This window comes from Malus sylvestris, chromosome 14 (genome assembly GCF_916048215.2).
Source record: "Malus sylvestris chromosome 14, drMalSylv7.2, whole genome shotgun sequence".
Taxonomy (NCBI): domain Eukaryota; kingdom Viridiplantae; phylum Streptophyta; class Magnoliopsida; order Rosales; family Rosaceae; genus Malus; species Malus sylvestris.
In genome coordinates, this window is record NC_062273.1 from 22,348,025 (window position 1) to 22,373,185 (window position 25,161).

At 39.4% G+C, this 25,161-nt stretch overlaps 3 protein-coding genes across 4 annotated transcripts in view; 1 reads left to right on the forward strand and 2 right to left on the reverse strand.

The window, feature by feature from the left end:
- The window catches only part of LOC126599286 (uncharacterized), a 33,400-nt gene extending 10,580 nt beyond the window's left edge, over positions 1–22,820 (reverse strand). Inside the window, exon 1 of the mRNA XM_050265643.1 lies at positions 22,054–22,820. Within this exon, the coding sequence (XP_050121600.1) occupies positions 22,054–22,506 (453 nt within the window). The 5' untranslated portion in view covers positions 22,507–22,820. The remainder of the gene's footprint in view (positions 1–22,053) is intronic.
- LOC126599272 (probable serine/threonine-protein kinase At1g54610) lies at positions 1,422–6,120 on the forward strand. 2 transcript variants are annotated; one of them, XM_050265624.1, is made up of 7 exons: positions 1,422–2,026; positions 2,137–2,421; positions 3,322–3,654; positions 3,994–4,221; positions 4,555–4,655; positions 4,734–4,857; positions 5,523–6,120. In XM_050265624.1, exons 1-7 carry the CDS (start codon positions 1,706–1,708, stop codon positions 5,847–5,849), a joined length of 1,719 nt encoding a protein of 572 aa, XP_050121581.1. In that variant the 5' UTR covers positions 1,422–1,705; the 3' UTR covers positions 5,850–6,120. The 2 variants fall into 2 exon arrangements, with proteins under 2 accessions (XP_050121581.1, XP_050121582.1); XM_050265625.1 differs by having other exon boundaries at positions 3,337–3,654.
- Positions 11,923–13,480, reverse strand: LOC126599285 (uncharacterized). Its single transcript, XM_050265642.1, has 3 exons — positions 12,817–13,480; positions 12,604–12,713; positions 11,923–12,512 (listed from the first exon to the last, which is right to left on the reverse strand). Exons 1-3 carry the CDS (start codon positions 13,382–13,384, stop codon positions 12,351–12,353), a joined length of 840 nt encoding a protein of 279 aa, XP_050121599.1. The 5' UTR covers positions 13,385–13,480; the 3' UTR covers positions 11,923–12,350.
- Positions 22,821–25,161: the final 2,341 nt, after the last annotated feature.

Here is a 25,161-nt window from a genome sequence, read left to right on the forward strand (position 1 = left end):
TCTCTAGGGATTCAGCCTATCCCTTGCAAGACACCAACTATTCTTCATGTGCTTTGGTCTTTCCCTTAGTTTCATTGGAAAACTTAACATAGATGGTTTGTCTAAAGGAAATCGTGGTCATGCTGCTTATGGAGGAGTTTTCAAGGATTGCCATGGTCAGTTTCTTGGTGGTTTCTACCAAGGGATTAGTCATCGCAACTTTTTTTTTTGTGTGCAGAATTATCAGCAATTATTATTGGTGTAGAGTTTGCATATTAGTGGATTGACATTGTCTTTAGTTGGAAAGTGACTTTTCTAGTGTTATTTTTGCTCTTCAATTAACTGATTTTGATCCTCATTGGCCTCTTCGTACGTGATGATCTATTTGTTTGGACCCCATTTGGAAGATGACTTTCTATGTCTCTCACATATATCGTGAAGAAAATATTGTTGCAGACAATTTTGCAACATGGGATTGTCTTCTCCAACTTTGGTATGACATGTTTCCCTTCTATTGGCGGTTCATGCTGCTTTTTTTTCAAACTATGTTGGCTTTTCTAGTTTTCGCTTCTCAAATTAATGTGCATCTCGGCATACATGTTTGTCTCACTTTTTTTTTCTTAACCTTGATGTTGCTTGATTTAATGTTTAAGTGTGAAACGTTCCGCTCCGCACATGAGAGACTGCATCCATTGTCCACAAAATATCAATCCGGCTCTCTTTTCACCAGTGGATTGTGAATCTTCAATAATTATCCAAATTAATCATGATTAGTCTAATCAAGTCGTGCATCTACTTTTCTTTCAACTAGAAATCTACTTATTATTTTAATGGGAATCCTAGAAGACTGAGCCATGTGGTTCTTGTCCCACACATGGAGTCAATGTTATTTTCTTATATAACTTGGAACTAAAAATGTGTTGGACTTGACCCTGGTCCCCGGTACCGGAGAGCAACTTTCATTGAATAATTTTACCGCGATTGTGTTAATTCAGTTAATGTAGAACAAAAATTACATACAATATTGTCAAAATTATTAAATCAAAATATCACGTAACGATAAATCTGTTCTACATAAATATTTCTTCAAATCACTGATTTAAAAAAAAAACTTACATTGCACGAATATACAACTACGATAATATACCCATATATATTTGCATCATTATCACGAGATGATGGTATAAGTTGGAAGTGCTTCCCCTGCCCCTAGAGCTTTGTCGAAAAGTCGCTTTTCTACATCTGGTTTGACTCTTGCGGTCCCAACTCCCAATTTTTACACTTCATGTGACACCAGCTTTTCTGTTTCTCCTTTTCCCCTCCGCCCGCGGTAAATCGTAAAAATCAACCAATTAGATACCCCAGAACCAGTGGCATTTCCGTAATTAAACCGAAAATCCGTGGCTCAATATTTCTCACCAACTGACAAGTAAGACTCTCACTCTGATGACAGACACTGAACTCCATCAGAGGCGCAACCGGATCACAGACGCCATCTCTCTCTCTCTCTCTCTCCCCGTTTGTCCGTACTCCCGTCGTTAAAACCGCCACCTCCCGCCGCGGTTTCCATTTCAGTTTCCCGGCACGACGTCGTATCGGTCGTCATCCATGTGACAGTCCAATACTATACAGTAATACAATACGCGAGCTTGAAGCTGTTGAAACGACGCCGGACTGCGATATCTTTGTCCCCAAATGAGTCGCCGGAGCTCCGAGAGCTGAGACGATGGGGTGCGTTTTGGGCACGGAGGCATCGGCCGCCGGGAGTCAACGGAGTTCCGGTGAAGCTCGGCGCCGTCGCCGGAGCATCGAGGAGCCATCCGGCGCCACTGAGCGAGTCGAGGCCGTTAGGTCTGATAGCAAAGAGGTGGTAGCGAGGCAGAGGGCGAACAGAGCGAATCACACTGGTGATTTCCCGGCGATCGAGCGGCGGAAGCCTTTCCCGGCGAAACAGGAAGGTTGGCCGTCGTGGCTGCTGGCCGTGGCCGGCGATGCGATCCAGGGCTGGACCCCTCGGCGCGCCAACACGTTCGAGAAGCTCGCTAAGGTGCTCAAAATCGCAACTTTATCTGGTTTGAATTTAATTTCTATGAATTCATATATATTTTATAATTTAATTTATCTGAATTCTATTTATTTTTATTAATTTTTGTTTAGATTGGGCAAGGGACTTATAGCAATGTGTATAAAGCAAGGGACTTGATTAGTGGTAAAATTGTGGCATTAAAGAAGGTTAGGTTTGATAATTTGGAGCCAGAGAGTGTGAAATTCATGGCCAGAGAGATCAATGTGCTCAGAAAACTTGACCATCCCAATGTGATTAAGCTTGAAGGGTTAGTCACTTCAAGAATGTCCTGCAGCCTCTACTTGGTTTTCGAGTACATGGAGCACGATCTCTCGGGCCTCGCCGCCAGCTCCGGGGTGAAATTCACTGAGCCTCAGGTACATTTTGGATTTCAATTCGATTAGTACGTGAAGTCGATGCTTTGTGTTGTTGATTTTGATTTGGGTTGGATTGTTGTTGGGTGTAGAATGTATATTTCTTTGTAATGTTGGTGGGTTGGGTGCTTTTGAGTTGGACTTTTGGTGTCTGCTTTTCTGGGTTGTTTTTATGTCTTTGGATTTTGTTGTCTACTTTCGTTCTTGAACTCGTGTGCCGTAGTTGTCCTTTTTTCTGTTAGCTTTTGATGTTAACCTGAGACCTTTCTAGGCTGGATTGGGTCCCATAGTTGCTAGTTTGGGATTCCAGATTTATGATTTATGTGCATCCGGCATGTCATACGATGTTATGGTATCGTTTGGGGTACGTGAATTCGGGCAAATATTCAGTTGCTCACATCACTTTATTAAGTGCAGATATAAAGGTGGAATTGGTTAGAAGCTCAGGGAAAGAAAGGGATGTCTTTTGTTCTTTTTTATTGTTTTGTGTACACGCGAAGAAAGAATTTGAATTTTAAATTCCATTAAGTGCAGCTTAAGTTAACCCGAAAGTCCACCGAGATCAAAATTGCTCAAGTATTTGGTATAGATATTAGATTGGTTCAAACTCCTTTTTTCCTTTTTTTAGAGGTATTTATGCCAAACTTTTGTTCACTAAAGATCAACTGTTTCAGTTATATAACAAACTATTTTCTAGCTTTAAAAAGATATTCGGGATTAAAATGGGGAGTTACTTGAAAAAAATTGATGAATGGGCTTAAAATTGTATCTTACAGAAAGTAAGCTAGCATCTTTATTGGTAGGCTTGTAGCTGACTTCCTGCACCATTTGGATCTGATTTGTCTGGCTCTTCATTTCACATGCATGGAATTATGACATTGAGAGGCTGGTTTATTTCTCAAGATATTCGCTTGTCAGGTCAAGTGCTATATGAAACAACTGCTGTCTGGGCTTGAGCATTGCCACAACCATGGTGTCTTGCACCGGGATATCAAGGGTTCCAATCTGTTAATTGACGACGAAGGAATTTTAAAAATAGCTGATTTTGGACTGGCTACTTTTTTTGATCCTGAGAAGAGGCAACCCTTGACTAGTCGAGTTGTCACTCTCTGGTACCGCCCTCCTGAACTTCTTCTTGGTGCCACTTTCTACGGAGTTGGAGTTGACCTTTGGAGCGCGGGCTGCATTTTGGCAGAGTTACTTTCCGGGAAGCCTATTATGCCAGGACGGACGGAGGTATTATGTTTACTTTGTTTAATCTGTTGTTTTTCTCTTTAGGTTATCTGTTCTGTCCCTGTTAATCAATTATTCCTGATTGTTGAGTAATGAGTAATGATGTGTGCTCCACTCTATTTGAAACTATGTTGCATCTTCGTTTGGTACACTTATACTTGTAAGTCTACAAGTAAAATACAATAGTTCTTGTGAGATGTTATTCTTGTCTCATGTAAATGGTTTGAACTTTGGTATCTTAAATCTTCTTGATTGATGTGTTGACATTTTCTATTCATTCATATGACTTCAGTTTGACAAACACCTTTGAAACAAACACCTTTGAATTGTTTTCCTGTATAGGTTGAACAACTGCATAAGATATTTAAGTTATGTGGCTCCCCATCTGAGGAATACTGGAAAAAATATAAATTGCCAAATGCAACACTTTTTAAGCCACAGCAGCCATACAAGCGTTGTGTAGCGGAAACATTCAAGGATTTCCCACCTTTTTCGCTACCATTAGTTGAATCTCTTCTGTCACTAGATGCTGATGGACGAGGCACTGCCACCGCTGCTCTAAATAGTGAAGTAAGTACCCTCTATATAATTCCAGTTTTCTCTGAGGAAAATATAATTGTGAAGCTAAGTTTAATAATTTGAAAAGAAACATCATCTTGCATCAGAAGAAAAAGAAAAAGAAAATAATCATCAGAGTGGTTAATTAGTTCAAGGACTCTGTGGCATTCAGTGTCTACTGAAGAAGTCTTCTTAAAAATTATGTTTCTTGCCAGAAGAAACATATATCACCCTCTTGAAGTTAGCAAGTGCTTAATGCTGACTGCGTTCTTTATGATTAACTGACCTGCTGGCTGTGCCAGATTTTTATTGTGTCTAATTGCATATTTGGTGATCTGGGTACAGTTCTTTACTACCGAGCCTTTTGCTTGTGAGCCATCAAGTCTACCAAAATATCCGCCCGCCAAAGAAATGGATGTAAAGTTACGAGATGAAGAAGCTAGAAGGTTACTCTTTTACTTTTCTTCATGCTTGCTGCTTTCTCATTTGAGCATATGATAACAGATGATATTTGTTGTCCTCAGGCAAAGAGGTCTCAGTGGGAAACCAAATGCTGCTGAAGGTCCCAGGAGAGTTAAAGCTCGTGATCGAGTTGGTCGGGCAATTCCAGCTCCAGAAGCTAATGCAGAGGCTCAAGGAAACTTAGATGTACGTGAAGCTTCTCTCTCTCTCTCTCTCTCTCTCTCTCTCTCTCTCTCTCTCTCACACACACACACACACACACACACACACATCTTACCCCACTCCTTCAAAATAGAAATAACCTTAATATTTCTGGAATGTCATTTGGGCTTTTCATAATACTGAGTCGAACTGCATAGGCTTCCGCCCTTTCTTAGTTGCATCCAGGTCTTATATTCTGCGTGTCAAGGACTTCTGTTTTCCCTTTTCGGTGCAGTATACAGACATGAACCTGGAATTAAACTTCCCCTAGTTTTAGGGTTATGTTTTATGAATTTTAGGTTGAGCCTGACTTTTGACATTTCTCTGTTTGGCATGAGCTCAACTTGATTAATAGAATGTGGTGATGATATTTTTGACGATGCCAAATTTCTTGAACTATTAAGTAATGGGGTAGATCTGACAGTATTGGATCATTGCATCAGTTTACATTGGGCACCATCACCGTAATACAAACATATCAGCTAACAATTTTCCTCCCATTTTGATATTGCTATGCTTTGGTTGGGAAAGAGAGTAGTCACCACAAGGAAAATCAGTATGCGAACAGTGGCAGTAGCAGTGTTGTGCCTTAATTTTGGGTAGTGCTTGTCTTAGCTAACTCTTATATTCTGATCTTTGCTGATTTCCAGAGGTGGAGAGTGATGACACAAGCAAATGCCAAGAGCAAGAGTGAGAAATTCCCACCCCCACATCAGGATGGAGCCGTCGGATACCCACAAGAAGCATCACATAAAGGACCGCTCTCATTTCTCACGACGGATGCTTCATTTGGATCAATGATTTTGAACACAAAGTCTTCATCATCTGTTAAAAGCGTGGGAGCAGGCGGGGGCCCTTCAAGGAGGAAGAAAACAAATAGAGAAGACCCCTTGATGGCTCCACCTCGGAAGTTCATCCAGGCGTTCAAGCCTTCCTCGATAGGGCTATCGATGAATTTATTGTTTAAGAGTAAATAATCGATTCCTGAGGGTGTTTTTTGAAAGCTTAAGGTAGAGAAAGTATCGTTTCTGTCAATCTTTTTTGGCCTCCTTTGAAATTAGGTGTCTCTGTCGAGCTTAGCTTGGTTTTTCGGATTGCAATCTTATTTGTTTCCTTCATTAATTGTTCCCATTTGTTGTAATATAAACCCTTGTAAGTGTTTCGTTGTATAATCCACACAACCGAAACGCCAGAAAAGATAGTCCCACTTCTTCTGTACGGTATTTCAAATCAAGTGCTTTTCTTTGACATTGATGCTGCATTGGAGAAGGCTTGTTCCTGAAGCAAATCAGAATTTATGGGGGATTAATATATAATTGCTTAGTATAGAAGCGCTCGTGAACAAAAGTGCTATTTAGATAAGCATTTTCAAACGACCCCGAACTCTCTGCAGCTTAATTATCAAATCACAATCTGGACAAACTATTTTCCTATAAGTTAGAACATGTATTCCAATATCATTTGCCAAAACAATATCGGGAAGGGAATAATTTCTGTACACCTTTAATTGTTTTTCTCCGTGCATACCTCTGTTTATCCAAGCTTAACCTTTTCATACGACGTCGTTTCAGTAGTTGTTTCACATGCACAGTGAACGCTCTACATTTAAAAAAAAAAATATTTATTTATTCTTTCTGAGTTTACTATTTACAATGACTCTTTAGAATTTGCATATTCCACCGGATAGAAAAGGCTGAAAATATTTCCATAGATATCTGATGTTGTAAATAGGTAAAAGTGTGAGAGATAACGTTTGTTAGAGATAGAAGCGGAACGAGTGTAATATATCACATAAAGGACGTAGGGAAAGAGAGGAGGGGGATATTGATATTATTGTTTTTCACTCTTGATCTGATGTGTTGTAATGAAGTTACAAACATGCCTCTGTTTATAGGAGTTTGGTCCGACAACTCCTTACATACAAAAAGAAAATATTTCACCTCCCCATGACATTTTCATCTAATGCACTTAATGACTTTCACCAAAGTCCACTTTGGTTAACTTTCTCACGCAAACACGTGTGGCATTCACGCCACATTTCACTAACATCTGAATTAATATGTCAATTATAAATCGAGATATTAGTCCAAGTTTTGAGCAGGTAAGAGAGTAATTACACAAAAATATATATATACAAAACGATGGTTGAAATTTCAGAATATTTCCTGTGGAAGATGACTAATTAAGCATCAATATATAGCTAATGAAGTCTCTTCATTCCTTAGCAAAGTCAAGATGATGAGGGTTACTGAAGTTCAGAAATATCTCCTTCCTATTGGTTTTCTCGTACTAATTTAGTCGAGGATGAGGTTTTTCTCAACTCTGCCTTCCCTTCTGACTCAGATATGTTATAGACTTCTTTCTATTTTTTTGGTAAAATTGGGGGTCAAAAGACCCAAGAAAAACAACTTACTATTAACAAACGCGTATGAGGAAACCCAACAGCATCCTCAAAGATCAACCTATCCACAAGAGGAGGAGGCTCATAAAAAACATGAAGACCAATGTAAAACTTATGGCCTAAATCTGCCATACCATCAGCTACTCTATTCTTCTCACAATAAACATGTGAAACCGAGCAAATCCAATCCCTTCGCAATAACTCCCGGCAAGCAGTAATGAGATGAGCAAGAGGGTGCATAGAGGAATTAAAATCCATTATTAAGGTAATAGCCACAACGGAGTCCAATTCAACAAGCACTTTTCTATAACCCAATCTTCAAGCAAGAGTCAGGCCATGAAAAAGACCCTATAACTCAGCATTAAGCACACTCCTCACACCAATATTTATAGTGAAACCAGCAATCCACACACATGCAGCAGCACGTAGAATCCCACCAGCACTAGAGCACCCCTTGCCACTTTTCCTACTGCCATCCACATTCAACTTGACATAATTAGGAGAAGGAGGATCCCAGGCTAAAAAAATCCTACTTTTCACAGGCTTAGCACCAAAATTTTGCACCTCAAACCACTCTTTAGCAGCTTTAAAAATGAGAATGTAAGGTTGACTTGGGAAAATGAAATCAGACGCAAAAATGCTTAAATTCCTCAATTTCCATAACCACCAACAAGCAAAGGCAAAAACACCCCACCAATGCAGATTCTGGCAGAGCAATCTTCTCGAAAAAAGATTCACTCTCATTCAATCATGAAAGTCAATACCAACCGAGGACAAAACAATTGAATGCATACCCAATTGATTCCACACTAACTTTGCACGATCACACCGTCGAAGAATATGATCAATAGATTCAACACAACCATCACAAAAGTCACAATAGGAATTATCAGTTATACCTCTCTTAGCTCTCTGTTCATTGCAAAGCAATCTCCCATGCAGAGTCAACCATAAAAAATGAAGCACTCGAGGAGGTAGCTTAAGCTTCCATATATCACTCCAACTCCAATCGACAAAATCTTCATCATCAATACTTGCAAGATAAGCTGATTTAACACTAAAATTTCCATCATTTGAATGCTTCCAAATAATACAATCACTATCTCCATCGTTGAGACCAATAGGAATCGCAGAAATCTTCCAAACATATTCCTCCGGAAGAACAGCTCTCAAGGCAGAAACATTCCAACAATTACCATAGCAAAAGTCTATAACCTTTACAGCTTTAGCAGAAACATCCAAAGGAATCAAGGCCTTATTAGTGAGAATGCCATCATCAAGCCAGGCATCAAACCAAAAACTAATATTAGCACCTGAGCCAACCCTCCAAATAAGACCATTTTCCAACAATTGACCACCATAAACCACAGCCCTCCAAGAGCTAGAAGCTACCCTACCAGTTGGCCATTTGAGAATATCGGAATTCACCCCACTTAAGTACTTACCTCTGAAAGTACTAGCCCAAAGATCATCATCTCGTTGTAACAAACGCCAACTGGACTTGGCCAAAAGAGTAGCATTCATGTACTTCATTCTCTTAAGACCCAAACCACCTTTGTTCTTCTGAAGACAAACAGAACTCCATCTAACTAAACAAGTTTTACTTTTGACTTCAGAAGAACCCCACAAAAATTTCCTATTCAAACCATCAATTAAATCACAAGTGCTAATTGGGAGCTTGGTTGTCTGCATCACATAAACTGGAATAGTTGAAGTAACCGCTTGAATAAGAGTAGTTCTTCCAACAAGAGATAAAGTGTTGGCTTTCCAAGTAGAGAGTCTACTCTAAACCTTGTTAACAACCTCCATATAGGTGCTGGAATTAATTCTAAAATGAATTAAAGGCACACCTAGATACTTTCCCAAGTCCTGAACAATTGGAAAGCCACAAATTTTACTAATTAGATCAACAACACTGCTGTCCACATTAGAAGAGCAAAAAATTTGAAATTTCTCAAAGCTAATTTGTTGCCTAGACAAACAACAAAAAGTGTCCAAACAATGTTTAACCACTTTAGCTTGAGAAATAGAAGCCTCGCTAAAGAGAATAATATCATCTGCAAAAAACAAATGCGAAATGGCAGACCCCTTTTTAGCCACTTTGACAGGCTTCCAACATTTATTAGAGACAGCTTCATTGATAAGATGCCCAAACTTCTCCACACATAACACAAAAAGATATGGAGAGAGAGGATCACCCTGCCTAACACCTCTCTCCGGCCTAAAACTGGTTGAGCATTCCCCATTAACTACAATCTTGTAATCCACTTTACTTACACAATCCATAATAAGCTTGACAGTCAAATCATCAATACCCATTTCAACAAGCACTTCCCTTATAAAATCCCATCTAAGTCTGTCATAGGCTTTAGTCAAATCAATTTTCCAAGCCATATAGCCTCTGGCCCCTTCAGTGATGGAGAAAGTATGCAAAACTTCCTGAGCAATTATAATGTTATCAGTAATATGTCTTCCAGGGATGAAACTAACCTGATTAGGAATGATAACAGATTTCATAATAGGTTTCAATCTGTTAACAAGAATTTTGGTCACCACCTTATACAAAGTAGAACACAAACTTATAGGACGAAATTGGGAAATATCTTGAGGGCCATCAACCTTAGGAACAAGAGTGATTAAGGTACTACCAAGACCATCTGGAATAGAGTCCTTCTTAAAACACTCAGTAATAAGACAAAGGATGTCAGAGCTACATAACTCCCAAAAATTCTAAAAAAATGCAGCAGGGTAACCATCTGGCCCAAGAGCCTTAAAAGCACCAATAGAAAACAAACTATCTTTAACTTCTTGAAGAGACACATCTTCTTTTAAAGCACCAAGCAAAGACTGATCGACATAAGGGAAAAGATTAGGCATCACACCGTTAGAAGTCCCATAAAAAGAATCAGCAAATAAAGAACAAAAGTGATGCACCGCAATCTGCTTGAGATCCTCCTTATCCTCCACCCACACGCCATCATTATTCAACAAACCTTCAATTTTGTTCCTTCTCCTTCTAATGATGGTAGAAAGATGAAAGAACCTTGTATTCCTATCTCCCTCTTGAAGCCATTTAACTCTTGATTTTTGCTTCCAAAAAATTTCCTCTTGCTCAAGAAGATTATTATATTCCTTAGATAAGGAAGTATTTAACCTCAACAAAAAAAAGCCAACAATTATTACATAGAGTCTTTTGAACACCCTCAATTCGAGCAAGTAACCTTCTTCTCTTCCACTCAAGTCGACCAAAAATATTTTTATTCCACCATCTCAGCTTACCAGAAAGAAAACCAAGTTTCTGATTTATACCAACATCTTGGGACTTCCAATTAGACTCCAAATAATGCTTGAAACTCTCATGCTTCATCCACATAGCCTCAAATCTAAACGGTTTAAACTCTGGATTGGGAATATGCTTGCTTTCCAAAGTGATGAGCACAGGAGTATGATCAGAAATAGTTTTTGCAAGGTGTTTGATATGGGCTTCAGGAAACATCTCCCTCCAACCAATATCACAAATTGCCCTGTCAAGCCTTTCAAAGACTCTTACACCATTTTTATTAACACCATCCCAAGTGAAAAATGGACCCGAAAATCCCAAATCCACCATAAAATTAGCATCAAAACAATCCTTAAAACCACCCAAACTAACGCTTCCAGAGCCCCCCTTCCTTTCATCACAGGCCAACAACTCATTAAAGTCTCCAGCAAGAAGCCAAGGAAGATCACATCTAGACTTAAAATTATAGAAAATTTCCATAAGGCTTTTCTCTTTTTAATATCAGGGCTGCCATAATAGCAGAAAAATACCAACTACGCTTACAATCATAAAATACTTGAACAGTAAGAGCTTGCTCACAAGCTACTTTAGTCTCATTCCATTAAAGCCAAATACCCCCAGAAAAACCCGTAGCATCCACAATCTCCGAAATTTCGAATAATCTCTTTTGCTTTATCCCCACTGATACGGGGTTCCACAACAACCAACAAATCTGTTACAGACTTCTTTCTATTTGCTGTTGTTTAAGGTTTAGTTTGTGTCCTTAATTTAAGTACTGTCTTACTAATATAATGTGTGGTTTCACTGTAAATAATTACTGTGATTTTCCGATAATCCGTCATTATATAAATGATGTGAAATTTAATCTATATTAGTTAATGTGATTTTCTTGTGATTTTGGACAGTTGATATCTGATAGCTTCTTTTGTTAACTTGACACCCAATCTATTCAAAGTATATATATATATATATATATATATATATATATATTCTTTTGTTAACTTGATAGCTTCTTTAGTGTGTAAAATTAGCATTGCATCCAAATCTCAGTCTCTTGGATACAAGAATCTCTAAGAAATCTATCCAAAAGGCGTCTAAACCCTCGTGGATTTCTGTCTCTTTCTTTGAGGTTTAAGAAAGATTTGTTAAATAGGTGTCTATTAGGCCAGTTGGATGGGGTAGCGTGCCTTTTCCCTTGCACCTAAGTTTAAATTCACCTCCGTGAATTAAAGTAGTTTAGAATAAGGTTAGGCGCCCTCTTGTCCTATGCTAAAGTTTGAATTACTCTCCTCAAAAGTGGTAGTTGAAATTTTGAATGAAATATTTGAGTTTTTTGAGACAAGTAACTTTGTTCACCACCTTTAGTCAGTTGTCTGCAACCTCCATGCATGGATTATATCATTGTACAAATAGTAAAAAATTTGCATAATATTTTTGTTCATCACCTTAGTGAGTCATGGCCCAGAATTGCAGGAAAATGAAAATCTCAATGGCCAAGAACAAGAAAGAGATCCGAAGGAAAAGTACGAAAATAATACTATCACTCTTCTTGCTCATCTTCATGGACAATCACTCAAGCCAACACGTTCTCTTACACGAAGCTTCATCCTGCACGACAGTATAGGTGCAACTCCCATCCTGCAGTTGTGATTAATGGCTTGTGGGGACTTGGAGATTTTGAACTGAAGGCCTCTTGGAACCGCAGCTCTGATATCATATGTTGGACAACCACTAAACCCCAACCGCTATTAGGGAATGGATCAACAATGTATATCAAGCGTACAATTCCTAGCGCGATCAAGTGGCTGCAGATTTCTTGGCCAGATAGGTGGCTCTGTCGTGGCCACCACTGCAACCTGGGTAGTAGCATCCTTTAATGTTCAATAGATTCTTTACACCGAATCCATTTTTCACTCTTCTCCTTCTCCTTCCTTTCTTCTTTGTCTTTGTTACCTGGCCCTGAAAACATGAATGAAACATTTCGGAACAAAATCACAAACTTTTTTCTGCTTAATAAATCAATTACTTAAAATGCTCATAAGATATTTACATCATGGTGATCAGTCATTGACGCTACGCTATCAACATTGCTGTCTGCAGACGCAGCACTTGGCGACTTCTTGTGCTTGAAATCCTCATCTGTAGTGCTGTCATACTTGCCTGCATTTGTATGCATCAATTCCACAAATGTTCATATTTTTTTATGAAATATTCAAATGTGCTACAAAAAAGTTGCATCCAATTTTTCTGTACCAAAACTTACTGCTATCATTTTCAATTTCCAGAGCTTCCATGCAATAAACTCTAAAACTTGGTGACGCGGGACACATAAAAAATTCGCTGTTTCTTCTAATACCACCTTCATTATCTTCGTCCTCTTCCTCTCCCTCTGTGGTGTCCTCCATTGCAAAAACCCCTCCTACGTACACATTCACACCCTTTGGTTCCTTATGATCTTCAACGCTACATTCCGTCCCATCTGTCTTGATCTGCTCCTTGTTTTGGTTCTCATCATCAGCCTGTTTCGTGCCTTTGTCACGCTCCGGCGATATTGGTGCAACCTTGGACTTGTTCTCCAATGTTGGTGGTATCTTCGGACGTGTTATTTTGTCGGACTCTGGGGATGACCGCAGCGAATGAGGGAGAGAGTTATCAACCTCCTCCTGATCACCGTCCTTAAGTAGCTGTTTCTTGGAGAGAGTACTAGCGGCTTTTAGCTTTCGTGCCTTGGACCGGCTCTTCATCTCCTCGAAGCGCCTCTGCAAGAGGGAACGGATTCGAGGAGGCACAGCCTCGGCTTCTGGTGTGAGCTTTGAATTTTGGCCACCCATTAGAGAGGACAACAATGGGGAATGGCCACAAACGGTAGGAAGAAGAGAAGTAGAAGATAATTGGATTTGGAAAAAAATGAGTCGAAGGGAGAATATGAAAGAGATGGGTCAAGGGCAGTTAATTAGTTAATTATAGGATAAACTTCATGTTCCTTGACAGTTAGGCAACAAAAAAGAAATATAATAATGCAAATATTTGGTTTGGCTAACTGTTAAATTATAGAAAATTGTTGGGGTTTTGTAAGCAAACTTACTATATTTGTAATTTGTAGTTGTAAATTTGTTTTTGTTTTCTTTTTTATTTTTGTTTTGGGGCCATTTATTTCGGATGTTGAAAGAGTCATATGCAGTACCTTGCCAGCTTTGTTTATTGCTACCAACGGTGTGTTGCTAGCTTCAACAAAATTTCAGTTCTAAACCCTAATTAAGGCAAAACATTTCAGTTCTAAACCCTAATTAGAGATGGATTTTATGTCCAAAATAATTTTAATTGAAAATGTAATGTGATGTTAGAAAATTGAATATTTTCAACTTAAGAAAAAAAAAAAAAAACTCAAGCTCATTTTTTTGACATATCAAGCTAATTTGTTCGTCATGTTAAATCTCCTTATTTTTTTCACTTTCTTCTCTAAGTTTTTATTTTTATTTTTTGTTTTACTTTTATATAAATAAAGATCTAACTCATTCAGATTAACCTAATTTTGAATGGACCATTTTGTGACGACCCATCCCTACTTTTAACTGTAATTTCTTTTCCGTTGGTGTGAATTGATGATTGTACCCTTTTTGGACAAAAGTGGAATATGACGTGGACGTGATTTTCGGTTTTCAGTTTCATTTTATTTGTTTTGTACTAAAATAGTACTCGTCTTTACGAATGCGTGAACGCGAGTTAGACCTGAATCAGATTTGTAACGAAGAAGTTACGCTTCGTTAAAGTGCGTTAACTACGGGTATTTTTGTACACGCGCATACAAATTTACAGTGTCAAAACAGTGTCAGGAGGACAAATTTTGTACATTTAAAATTGTACAAAATCCATCCCTTCCCTAATTGGTGGATCTATGTCCCCTCTCCTTCACACAAGCAACCAATCAAACTTTTGCTTTTTCATTGAATCTCTCATCACCACCCAATCAATTGTTTTCCCTCTTTTTCGCTCACCAATCAGATTTCACTCTCACCTTTTTCTCCTCCAATCAGTTTGTAAAGATCTCTCTATTCTCATTCTCTTTCTCTCAAACTCGCAACCTCTTTTATCCTGCAACTCCCTTAAACATACACCAAACCTTACAAACGTGACCTAAAAACCACACCATCGAACTCTTCTCACCACCATGAACACAACCATGCCCTTGGATCGTGGTTTGATTGAGTTTTGGACATTGAACTCTGGAGGTCCGACTCGGCTTAGTTTTTCCCTGACGAGTTGCAAACGAGTTACAAATTTTTAGGAAGTTTAAAGGCCTCCACTCAACTCCTCGAGGTCTTTATAGTGAATGTTTGAGCAAGCTTTGACGTGAAACATCTCGGTTTCAAGAAGTTGAGTTTTTAGCTGAACCTTTCGAACCAATTTCAGGCCTTTTCCCGTCCATTCTTGGACTTCCAAAAGGTATAATCTGATTCTACACTTCATAAGCTTCATTTCTATATAAATTTTATGAAAAATGGTTGAGAAATGAAGAAGATATGAAAGTTTGAAATTTTACCTAGAAACTGGCGAAAATTTCCACATTCCGGCAAGTTCAAACAACGGAAACCAACGAGGACCATCGGAGAAGACAACAGAATATTCTGTCAAAGTTGATGGAATATTCTAACGGCGTCAAACTCTGTTAATTATTTAACGGAATATTCTGTCAAACTGACAGAATATTCCTAACGGACGTCAAGGCCTTGCCTGCACATGGTAGTGCGTATGGCCGGCCTCCGATTGACCTTCTGTCAATTTGTATAGATTTGTGACGTCAAGTAGATCGATTTCATATATTCAAACCCTATGTTTGAGCAAGCTACAGAGGTTTTATTTAAGTTTCCATTTATGTGTTATTAAACTAAGTTAATTATGTGTTATTAAACTAAGTTAATTAGTAAATTCATATATAGGGGAAACGTATCCTGAGGACGTATGGGGTCAAGTAAGGCTTAGAGGCTTCATTTTGACTACGTATCTGTGAATGGGCAGTTTGTTTTTATATCTATACATAGTTATAGTTTTCATAAATGCGTATTTACTCCATTTTTATGCTTATATTATCAAGTATCGTTATTGTGATATTAAATGTGATAAATGCTGCTATATGGTTGGGATATTACTGTCATGACAATCATACATAACTGTACATGCTCATCATTGCTGCACCCTTGTGTTAGTACTCGCCCTAGGGCAAGGGCCAGTCCTTCACGTGTATGTTCATATCCGCACCGTTCGCTCACCTTGGATCCAAGTTAGGTGCCAGTCCTGTCGTACATATTGCATTAGGCAATTTCGACTCGTATGTGACCATGCTTCGGCACAAGCCTTCACGTGATTATAGTACTAGAGCGTATTGATTACACACAGTCCTATTCATATCAGAAATTATATATATGAACTCGTGTGTCAGCTTAGATGGATGAGCACTTAGTTACACATGATTATATTACTGCGGCATTTGATATATCATGACTTGGCATATTTATGGTTATATTGCTGTTGTACTTTTGTTACATACTTACGTAGTATGTTTTATGGAAACTATACTTGTTTTACAGTGAGGGGTTACTATGTTTGAAAATAAAGATTTTCTTACAAACGTTGTTTTGCTAACCCACTCAACTTTGTTTTTCGCCCTTCTAGGTTTAGTAGTTGTGCTAATGTGTAAATGAGGATTCTGGCAAATCTTAGGAGATGGTTATCTTCAGTGGTATAACCCTCATCCTATTTACTATACTATCTTATGCTCTGACATCACATGTGAAATGGGTTCAATCCTGCTCACCTGCGCACTTTTTTGATTAGGCACTTTTAGGTTTAAATTTATTCACATTCTTTTCCCACTACACTACAATTTATGACTTCGACACCTTCCAGGTATTGGTCAGCACAATTCGATTCAGAGTCAAAGTGGACATTCCGGGTCGGGGTGTGTCAGTTTGGTATCATAGTATAAGTTTGGGCTGTATTGCATTCATCACACATGTGATGTAAGCATTCTTGGTTCTTGAACCTAAGTGTTGAATCTTGCCACCTCGTCGAGCACGAAAAACGTGCTAACTTTTCCCTAAGTTTTGGGTACTTTAGACGACTTGTCTTCATTTTGGAAAATCATTTTGGCAATCGCCCCTAGACTTTAAACGACGACTCTTCCTACCAAGGAAGTTTCGTTTTGGGGAACGAGTTGCTAGCCCCACAGCCAGGCTAATGCATCAAGAGTTAAGTTTCAACAAGGATTTATCGATCAATCCTATCTCTTTTGCCCACTGTTTTTACTAACCCTTCGAGATAGGAAATCAGAAATGGTTTTGTTTCTTTGGTAGAACCTTTTAGTATACCATCTCTTAGAATTCCTATGAAGTTTATTTCGTCAAGATTCTAGAAATGTCTTGAGCGATAACCTGGTGCTAAAGTGGTAGCACTTTGCGGAAGATCATCTAAGGGACAATCACTTTTGGTCCCTGTTAGCACTAATATCTTCAAACGTACTGATGTTCATGCTGGATCTTCAGGAGGAAGATCGACTCCTAATAAAGTTCTTCTTAAAGTAGATCTTTAGCAAGATCTTTTCCAGCCTTGGGCCTTTCCAACCAACTCTAATTCCCAGACTTTCTTTTTGATGTTGTACTCATCTTTTGAGTGAGTATAGGCTTATAGGTATGAGTTGTCATATCCTGGGAGTAGCAGAACTCCCAAAAGCAGTAACCAAATACTCATAGAATCAACAAACTACTTCACTTGACTAGTTCATTTTCCAATTACCCGAAGCTTACTACCGAACGGGCTCTAACCCGTAATCAGCCTACGGTGACACTACTAATTGACGATGTTGTTCGATATCTAGAGACCGTTGACCAACATTCGATGGTATGATTTCAGATACTGGACACAGGTACTAGTATTTGGGAGTTATACCTTTATGCCAAAATGCCAGTTCATAGTTTCAGGGTAACAAACAATATTAAATTATCTTAAGCACGTTAATTAGCCGTGCTACTAATAGACTGATTTACAGTGGCTACTTGAGCCGAAGAAACTAGAATCGTGGAAGCTTAGCAGTAAGCTTTACATTAGAACAGTAAGCTCGTGGTCGTACTAACCACACCACCCATTTAGGTAACCGGAACCTTTTCAACCAGTCACTTTTCCGATCACTTTCACAGAAAGACAGCGGAATCAAAGCTTAAGCAATTTTCCTGCTGTAGGAACATAATAAGTTCGAGAAACTAACGAAGACTTTGTAGCGCAAGGCATAGAGAAAAGAAGCAGTACCGTACAATCCGAGGACATGTACCTTTGGCGTCATTTCTCCAATTCCTTATAGAGCCATCACCAATTAGTGAGGTGAGGTACACCTCGATCTATTTTATGTACTACACTAGTTCTTCCTTGCGTCTTTTCGAACTATAACTGCGTCTTAAGAGAAGACGTCACGTAACTTTTATGAAGGGCCCTTGTCGCCTATCCAACCAAATACCTTATCTAGGGAACCTCAAACCTATCCACTTGGCAAAAGGTCAAACCCTAGAGTCGTACCTAGACTTCAACATCTTAGTCGGTTGACGACTAAAATCGTTAATCCTACTTCGAGTTGTTGTTCTCTCCGATTAACTTTTAGAAATCGAGAGTTCTTTCATAGCCTAACGAAATTCGGAGTAGTCTTACCAACGACTTTCTTGAGTAACCATTGCTAAATTGGTATTTTCTTGGGAAACGTGATCTCGGCAAATGACTTTCCTTTTTCCAAAAAAGGTTTAGTGGAAGAAGGTTGAAATTCTTGCAAAGTATTGCGAAACTGAGATATCTTTGATCTTGTCGATTTATCGACAAATTGTTGGTGAACCTTTCGGCTATAGTGTTTTCCTCACTTACGACCGAGGAAAGTTAAATTAGTTTGGGTTGTTGAAAATGAGTAAAGTTCCTGACAACTGAAGTGTTGTCTCACCTTGCTCCTGTTTTACACCTTTTGTTGACTCTGATCATTTCAAAATCCAGTATGACGTATTCTTCATATGTTTCTGCTGTGCAGAGATAACACGACGGAGTATCGCTTTTAATTTCCAAAGGTTAGAACCGTTTGAAATGAACATCTTATCCATGACCTAAAGTCAGCAGTCATCATCTTTATTTCAAAAGCTGGTTAACATTTCTCTGTGGAGAAACGTGTTCAAAATCTTCACCAACCCCACAATTTCTTGAGTACACTTTCGCCGGGAATAAGCTAAATTTTTAACAGTGACAAATGGAAGAACTAAACCAACATCTACAATTGCACTATCGTGTATTATCCTGGTTGTGCAAACGTATTTACTGCTATAACAACAAAAAACTTATCTACCCTTGAACGTCTTTAGCTTGTCCTATCCCATTCTAGTCGGGATTCATAAGCTACGATTTGACGATACTTACAATTGTTCAAGAATCGTTCAAGTGGTTATAATAACTTCCTTTGTCTGAGTAGAGATAGGAAAATAACCCCATACGCTCCTAGTATGAGGTTCCTGTACATGTGGAGATTTTTGTGATGTACAGTGATTATCGATTGACTTAACGGGTCAATTTGCGTTCCGTTGGTCCAAGTGGACAACATTTTGCACCTCTTAGTAAAATAGCCCAATCTTGAAACCTATTGGGTCTTCTGACGTTTCGATCAATACCTATTCTGACTGTAATTCCATTTTTACCCCTTTGTACTGAAAGACATTCCAATCAACCTTGGGTACATGTCTACCCTACTGCACTTCGTATTACCTTGAAAAGGATGCACTGTCTAGAAGAACTGTTGACATTGGAAGTGCAGTCGTGACCATTAATTTCTCAATCACCCAGGAAATACTCAATTGAACGAATCTTACCGTGGTGATTGAATATCTCAAAAACTACTGTTGTGCAAATATCTCGAAAACTACTGTTGAATATCTCGAATCTTACCAACGGCCTAGATTTCATGAGTTGATGGTGCAAATATGAGTTAAACAAATTCCAATCCAAATACAACTATTTAAAGAAGAAATTTCAAGTTTAGATTCTTTTTTTTTTCTGAATAAAGACCATAGGTTTTGTTCTTCATGAGACAATGAATAGAGTTATTATGTGTACCTAAAATTGATTTTTTTTTTTTATCAATTAAGCAAAGAATCTAAGCAAAGTCTTCATAGGTAATAATTTTATGATTTTTTTTCCTTTTTGTGTGTAAATGCTTTTATCTCCTTTCAACTCTTAAAACTAGGAAAAAAGCTGAAATGAAAGTCCATGTGCGCGCGCCCATATTCTGGCTGAGCTTTCAATTTGGACCTGGTGCTCTCCAAGAAAGGATTTCCTTTATGCAAAGTTGATATATATGCTTTCTTCTTTCATACCCCTCTCTCCCTATCTCATCTCATTCTGACCTCTTCGAAAAATCAATTACCTTTTGAAATGAAAAGCTAGAGATTCCTGTAGCAATAAGCCCTACCCTTTTATCTTTTAATCTTTGTAATTTCAAAACATATGTATGTGTGTGTGTACATACATATACTAGCCTTCATGCACGCTCATGCGCGTGCAAAAGGTATTTTTTTGAATCACGACATGCTACGCGCGACTTACACGTTTTAATGTATTTATATGCATAAATTGACAAAAGGAAAGTCAAATATTTAAAGTAAATGAATAATTTTAGATCATGCTAAAAGAAACCTCTCATAAACCAATTAAAGCAAAAACCCCTCATAAACCAATTAAAGCAGTTGAATTCACATAATAAAATCGGTTTCTATAGAATTTACATTAAGAATATAGAAATAATATTTAATAAACAATTGATTGAATCACATTATTGATAGCATATTGTAAGGTTAAGCCCACCCCCTCCCCCTTAGTGTAGATAATATTATTTGTTTAAAATAAAAAACAATCAGTTAACAATTAATTTAATCACATTATTATCCGCATGCGAAAGACTTTTTTTTATAAAGAAAATAATATTTAATAAACAACTAATTGAATCATGTTATTGCTAGTCTATTGTAAGGTACTAATTTTTTTTTTTTAAAAAAAAAACTTTACTAATTTATCACCGGCATTACACGTCTCTTAAGATGTTTTGAACACAATATTCATGATCTTCCTTATTTTTTATTATATTTTTCTTTCCCCTTCACGTGAGCACCATCAACTTTCACTCATCCTTCCATTTTTTTATTCTTTTCTCTCTTCCCATATGTATTTATATTATATTTTATGATGACCAAATTACCAAATTACCCCTGCATGATTTGATATATTATATTGGGTTGCTTTTGGATTTCTTTGGTTGAGGGGCAATTTTGTCCTAATTTTTTTGTCGAAGCCGTGACATCAAAATTGGCATCCGGATTTATATATAGATTACCATGCATGTTATAGTGTCAAACAAGGGAGAAAAAAACTTGTGTAGGGGAATCCGGAACATGTCATTAACAAGCCAACTTTCACAAAATATTGGAGATCTCAACCATAGAATACAAGCTGGATGGATGAAGTGGAAGAGTGCATCCGGCGTGTTGTGTGACTGCCGTATGCCACTGAAGCTCAAGGGAAAATTTTATAGGACGGCAATAAGGCCGGCGATGCTGTATGGCACAGAATGTTGGGCGGTGAAACATCAACACGTACACAAAATGGGTGTAGCGGAGATGAGGATGCTTCGTTGGATGTGTGGGCACACGAGAAAGGATAAGATTAGGAATGAGGATATCCGGGGTAAAGTAGGAGTAGCCGAAATTGAAGGAAAGATGAGAGAAAATTGGTTACGGTGGTTTGGACATGTGCAAAGAAGGCCTACTGACGCTCCGATTAGAAGATGCGACTATGGGACAGAGGTTCAGGGCCGAAGGGGTAGAGGAAGACCTAGGAAAACTTTGGAAGAGACTCTAAGAAAAGACTTAGAGTACTTGGATCTAACGAAGGACATGACACAGGATCGAGCACAATGGCGTTCTAAGATTCATATAGCCGATCCCACTCAATGACTTGGATTTTCCAAGTCTCCAACCGAGAAGTTTTCCTCACTCGGGAAATTAAGGGAACACTACCCCAACCTACATGCTCCACTCAGAAAGCTTCAACATACAAGCTTCAACAAAAGAAAATTCAAAGAACTTAGCGAAGAAGGCTTTGGTGTATTTAACACAATACGTTGAAATGAAGGAAAACTTATTTATTGATATCCCCGATAAGCTACAAATATGTACATATACATGAGTCAAAATAAACACACAAGAGGGAGCCTTCACAAAGGTTGCTTAGGAGAAGTCTCAGCAGTCGGTAGAGCCCCAGAAAGAGAAGGCACCGGAGGGGGATCATTTGGAGCCTTAGTACTGGACAGAACCCTAGAAGGATGATGCATCAGAGGTTGATCATTCGGAGCTTCATTACGCGGTACAGCCCCAGAAGACGAAGGCAATAAATGCCTTTGGAACAAACCCATAAATCTCTGATGATCAAGTAAAACTTGACCATCAGTTTCCTTCATCTGGTCAAGCTTCCTCTTCATGTTTGTAGCATAGTCATGTGCGAGCCGGTGCAACTGTTTATTCTCATGCTTGAGCCTTCTAATCTCCTGTTTGAGACTCATCACTTCAGCCGCCAATGATTCAACTTGGCGGGTTCGAGCAAATAGGCGTTGGGCCATATTAGACACAGAACCTGCACACTGAACACTGAGAGCCAGCGAATCCTTAACAGCTAACTCATCAGACCGTTTGGAAAGTAGTCTGTTATCTTTGGGAGTGAGAAGGTTCCTGGCCACCACCGCAGCGGTCATATCATTCTTCATCACGGAATCCCCAACGGTAAGAGGACCAGTAGGGGAGACGAAGGATGGGCGCCATATGTTGTCTGGAGAAGGCGGGGCTGCCTCTTCAACAAGGTTCAAGTCAAAACGACGGTCGGAGGGGCCAGACATTTTCAAAGGTGTTGAAGAGAGAAGAGGTCGGACAAATCAAGATCTTAGAAGTGCAAGAATGAAGCTTCTACTGGTGGAGATTCAAGTGTGCTTTGGAACTTAATGCCAGCCTCTATAAAAATCTGCACTCGACGGAGCTTCAGAAATCGAAGAGGCGCCTGCTCAGAAATCGAAGAGGCGTTTGCTTTCTCAAAAGCTGGGCTGCTTAGAGATCACGAGGGTTGATCTCAGAAATCGAAGAGGCGTTTGCTTTCTCAAAAGCTGGGCTGCTCAAAGACCACGAAGGCCGATCTCAGAAATCGAAGAGGCTTGCTTTCTCAAAAGCTGGGCTCCCCAGAGACCACGAGGGCCGATCTCAGAAATCGAAGAAGCACCTACTTTTCCAGTCTTGTCAGCACCTGTCACACGCACACTCAGCTTTGCGGAAATTATGGGCATTCTGTCGAAGACTTCTGGGGAAGTAGAAAACACATGAATCTTACTGTTCAATCACCCACTTCCCACACGCAACAATAGCTCATGGGTACCACAGATAACTTTGCCAAAGTTCTCTGCCAAAGTTGAGCACGTGAAGCTTGCAGCTCCCACTACATCGCTCTGACCAAGAAGGGTAAAAGAATAGCAAAGAAACAGCACTAACAAAGTTTAGACCCATAAATTTTGAAGGTCTAGCTACCATATTATTACCCACAAGGGTAAAGGAACAGTACCACTGCTGGATAATTGGAAAGTCCATGTGTGTCAACCTCTGTGCTTCGTGGCAAGGTAGACTAGCAAACATGCCCAACCTTTACTCACATTCGAGAAAACACTCCCAATAAGATTGCTTGCTCCAAAATCGACGAGGCACCGTCCTCCGAATCTCGAGAGCCAGACTCCCAACATGACTACTTTCTTAAAAATCGAAGAGAGGGTAAAGGAACAGTACCATTGCTGGATAATTGGAAAGTCCCTGTGTGTCAACCTCTGTGCTTCGTGGCAAGGTAGACTAGCAAACATGCCCAACCTTTACTCACATTCGAGAAAACACTCCCAACAAGATTGCTTGCTCCAGAATCGAAGAGGCACCGCCGTCCGAATCTCGAGAGCCAGACTCCCAACATGATTACTTTCTCAAAAATCGAAGGGACACTGCTCCCCGAATCTTCGAGAGCCAGACCCCCAACATGATTGCTTTCTAAAAAATCGATGAGGCATCGTTCTCCGAATCAATCGAAGAGGCGCTCGCTTTCTCAAAAGCTGGGCTGCTCAGAGACCACGAGGGCCGATCTCAGAAATCGAAGAAGCACCTACTTTTCTAGCCTTGTCAGCACCTGTCACACGCACACTCAGCTTTGCAGAAATTATGGGCATTCTGTCGAAGACTTCTGGTGAAGTAGAAAGCACATGAATCTTACTGTTCAATCACCCACTTCCCACACGCAACAATAGCTCATGGGTACCACAGATAACTTTGCCAAAGTTCTCTGCCAAAGTTGAGCACGTGAAGCTTGCAGCTCCCACTACATCGCTCTGACCAAGAAAGGTAAAAGAATAGCAAAGAAACAGCACTAACAAAGTTTAGACACATAAATTTTGAAGGTCTAGCTACCATATTATTACCCACAAGGGTAAAGGAACAGTACCACTGCTGGATAATTGGAAAGTCCCTGTGTGTCAACCTCTGTGCTTCGTGGCAAGGTAGACTAGCAAACATGCCCAACCTTTACTCACATTCGAGAAAACACTCCCAACAAGATTGCTTGCTCCAAAATCGAAGAGGCACCGTTCTCCGAATCTCGAGAGCCAGACTCCCAACATGACTACTTTCTCAAAAGCGAAGAGAGGGTAAAGGAACAGTACCATTGCTGGATAATTGGAAAGTCCCTGTGTGTCAACCTTTGTGCTTCGTGGCAAGGTAGACTAGCAAACATGCCCAACCTTTACTCACATTCGAGACAACACTCCCAACAGGATTGCTTGCTCCAAAATCGAAGAGGCACCGCCCTCCGAATCTCGAGAGCCAGACTCCCAACATGATTACTTCCTCAAAAATCGAAGAGACACTGCTCTCCGAATCTCGAGAGCCAGACCCCCAGCATGATTGCTTTCTCAAAAATCGAAGAGGCATCGTTCTCCGAATCTCGAGAGCCAGATACCACAGACCACTTTTTCAAAGTGCTCTGACAGAGTTAAAACATGTGAAACTGGCAGCTCCCACTACTGTGCTATGACCAAGCAGGGTAAAGGAATAGCATTACTACTTGTTGTTAGGGAGACTCCTATATATGTCGACCTCCATCCCCAACGGACAGGTAGACCTGCAAAAATGCTCAACCCTTCATCATATCTGAGAGGGCACTCCCAACGAAGCCTTTCGAAATATTCAGCTTTCTTTCCCCCCGATAATACCTCTGCAAACAAGCTATACTAGAGCAAGAATATCTCATATCATCAGGGTTAAAAGCAAGAGTATCCCATATCATGCTTTTTCCCTGTCTTTTCCTTTGGCCTTGTTTTTACCTGCAAGACAAGGAGAAAGAGAGCAATCAGTCAGCACTTGGAATCAAGCTTCCAGCCAGGAACTGACTGCCTGGAACCCCTTACCTGATTACTTACCTGGCATTGCTCTCGAGTACTCATCTTCAACATCTTATGTTTCCAGGGAAGATTCCG

Bases quoted from the DNA above. Each gene is read 5' to 3' on its own strand.
- LOC126599272 (XM_050265624.1), top strand. From the start codon at position 1,706: ATGGGGTGCGTTTTGGGCACGGAGGCATCGGCCGCCGGGAGTCAACGG. The intron at 2,027-2,136 runs GTGCTCAAAATC...ATTTTTGTTTAG, and splicing joins CGTTCGAGAAGCTCGCTAAG to ATTGGGCAAGGGACTTATAG. The intron at 4,222-4,554 runs GTAAGTACCCTC...ATCTGGGTACAG, and splicing joins CCGCTGCTCTAAATAGTGAA to TTCTTTACTACCGAGCCTTT.
- LOC126599285 (XM_050265642.1), bottom strand. From the start codon at position 13,384: ATGGGTGGCCAAAATTCAAAGCTCACACCAGAAGCCGAGGCTGTGCCT. The intron at 12,714-12,816 runs GTAAGTTTTGGT...ATACAAATGCAG, and splicing joins GGAAATTGAAAATGATAGCA to GCAAGTATGACAGCACTACA. The intron at 12,513-12,603 runs GTAAATATCTTA...TCATGTTTTCAG, and splicing joins CAATGACTGATCACCATGAT to GGCCAGGTAACAAAGACAAA.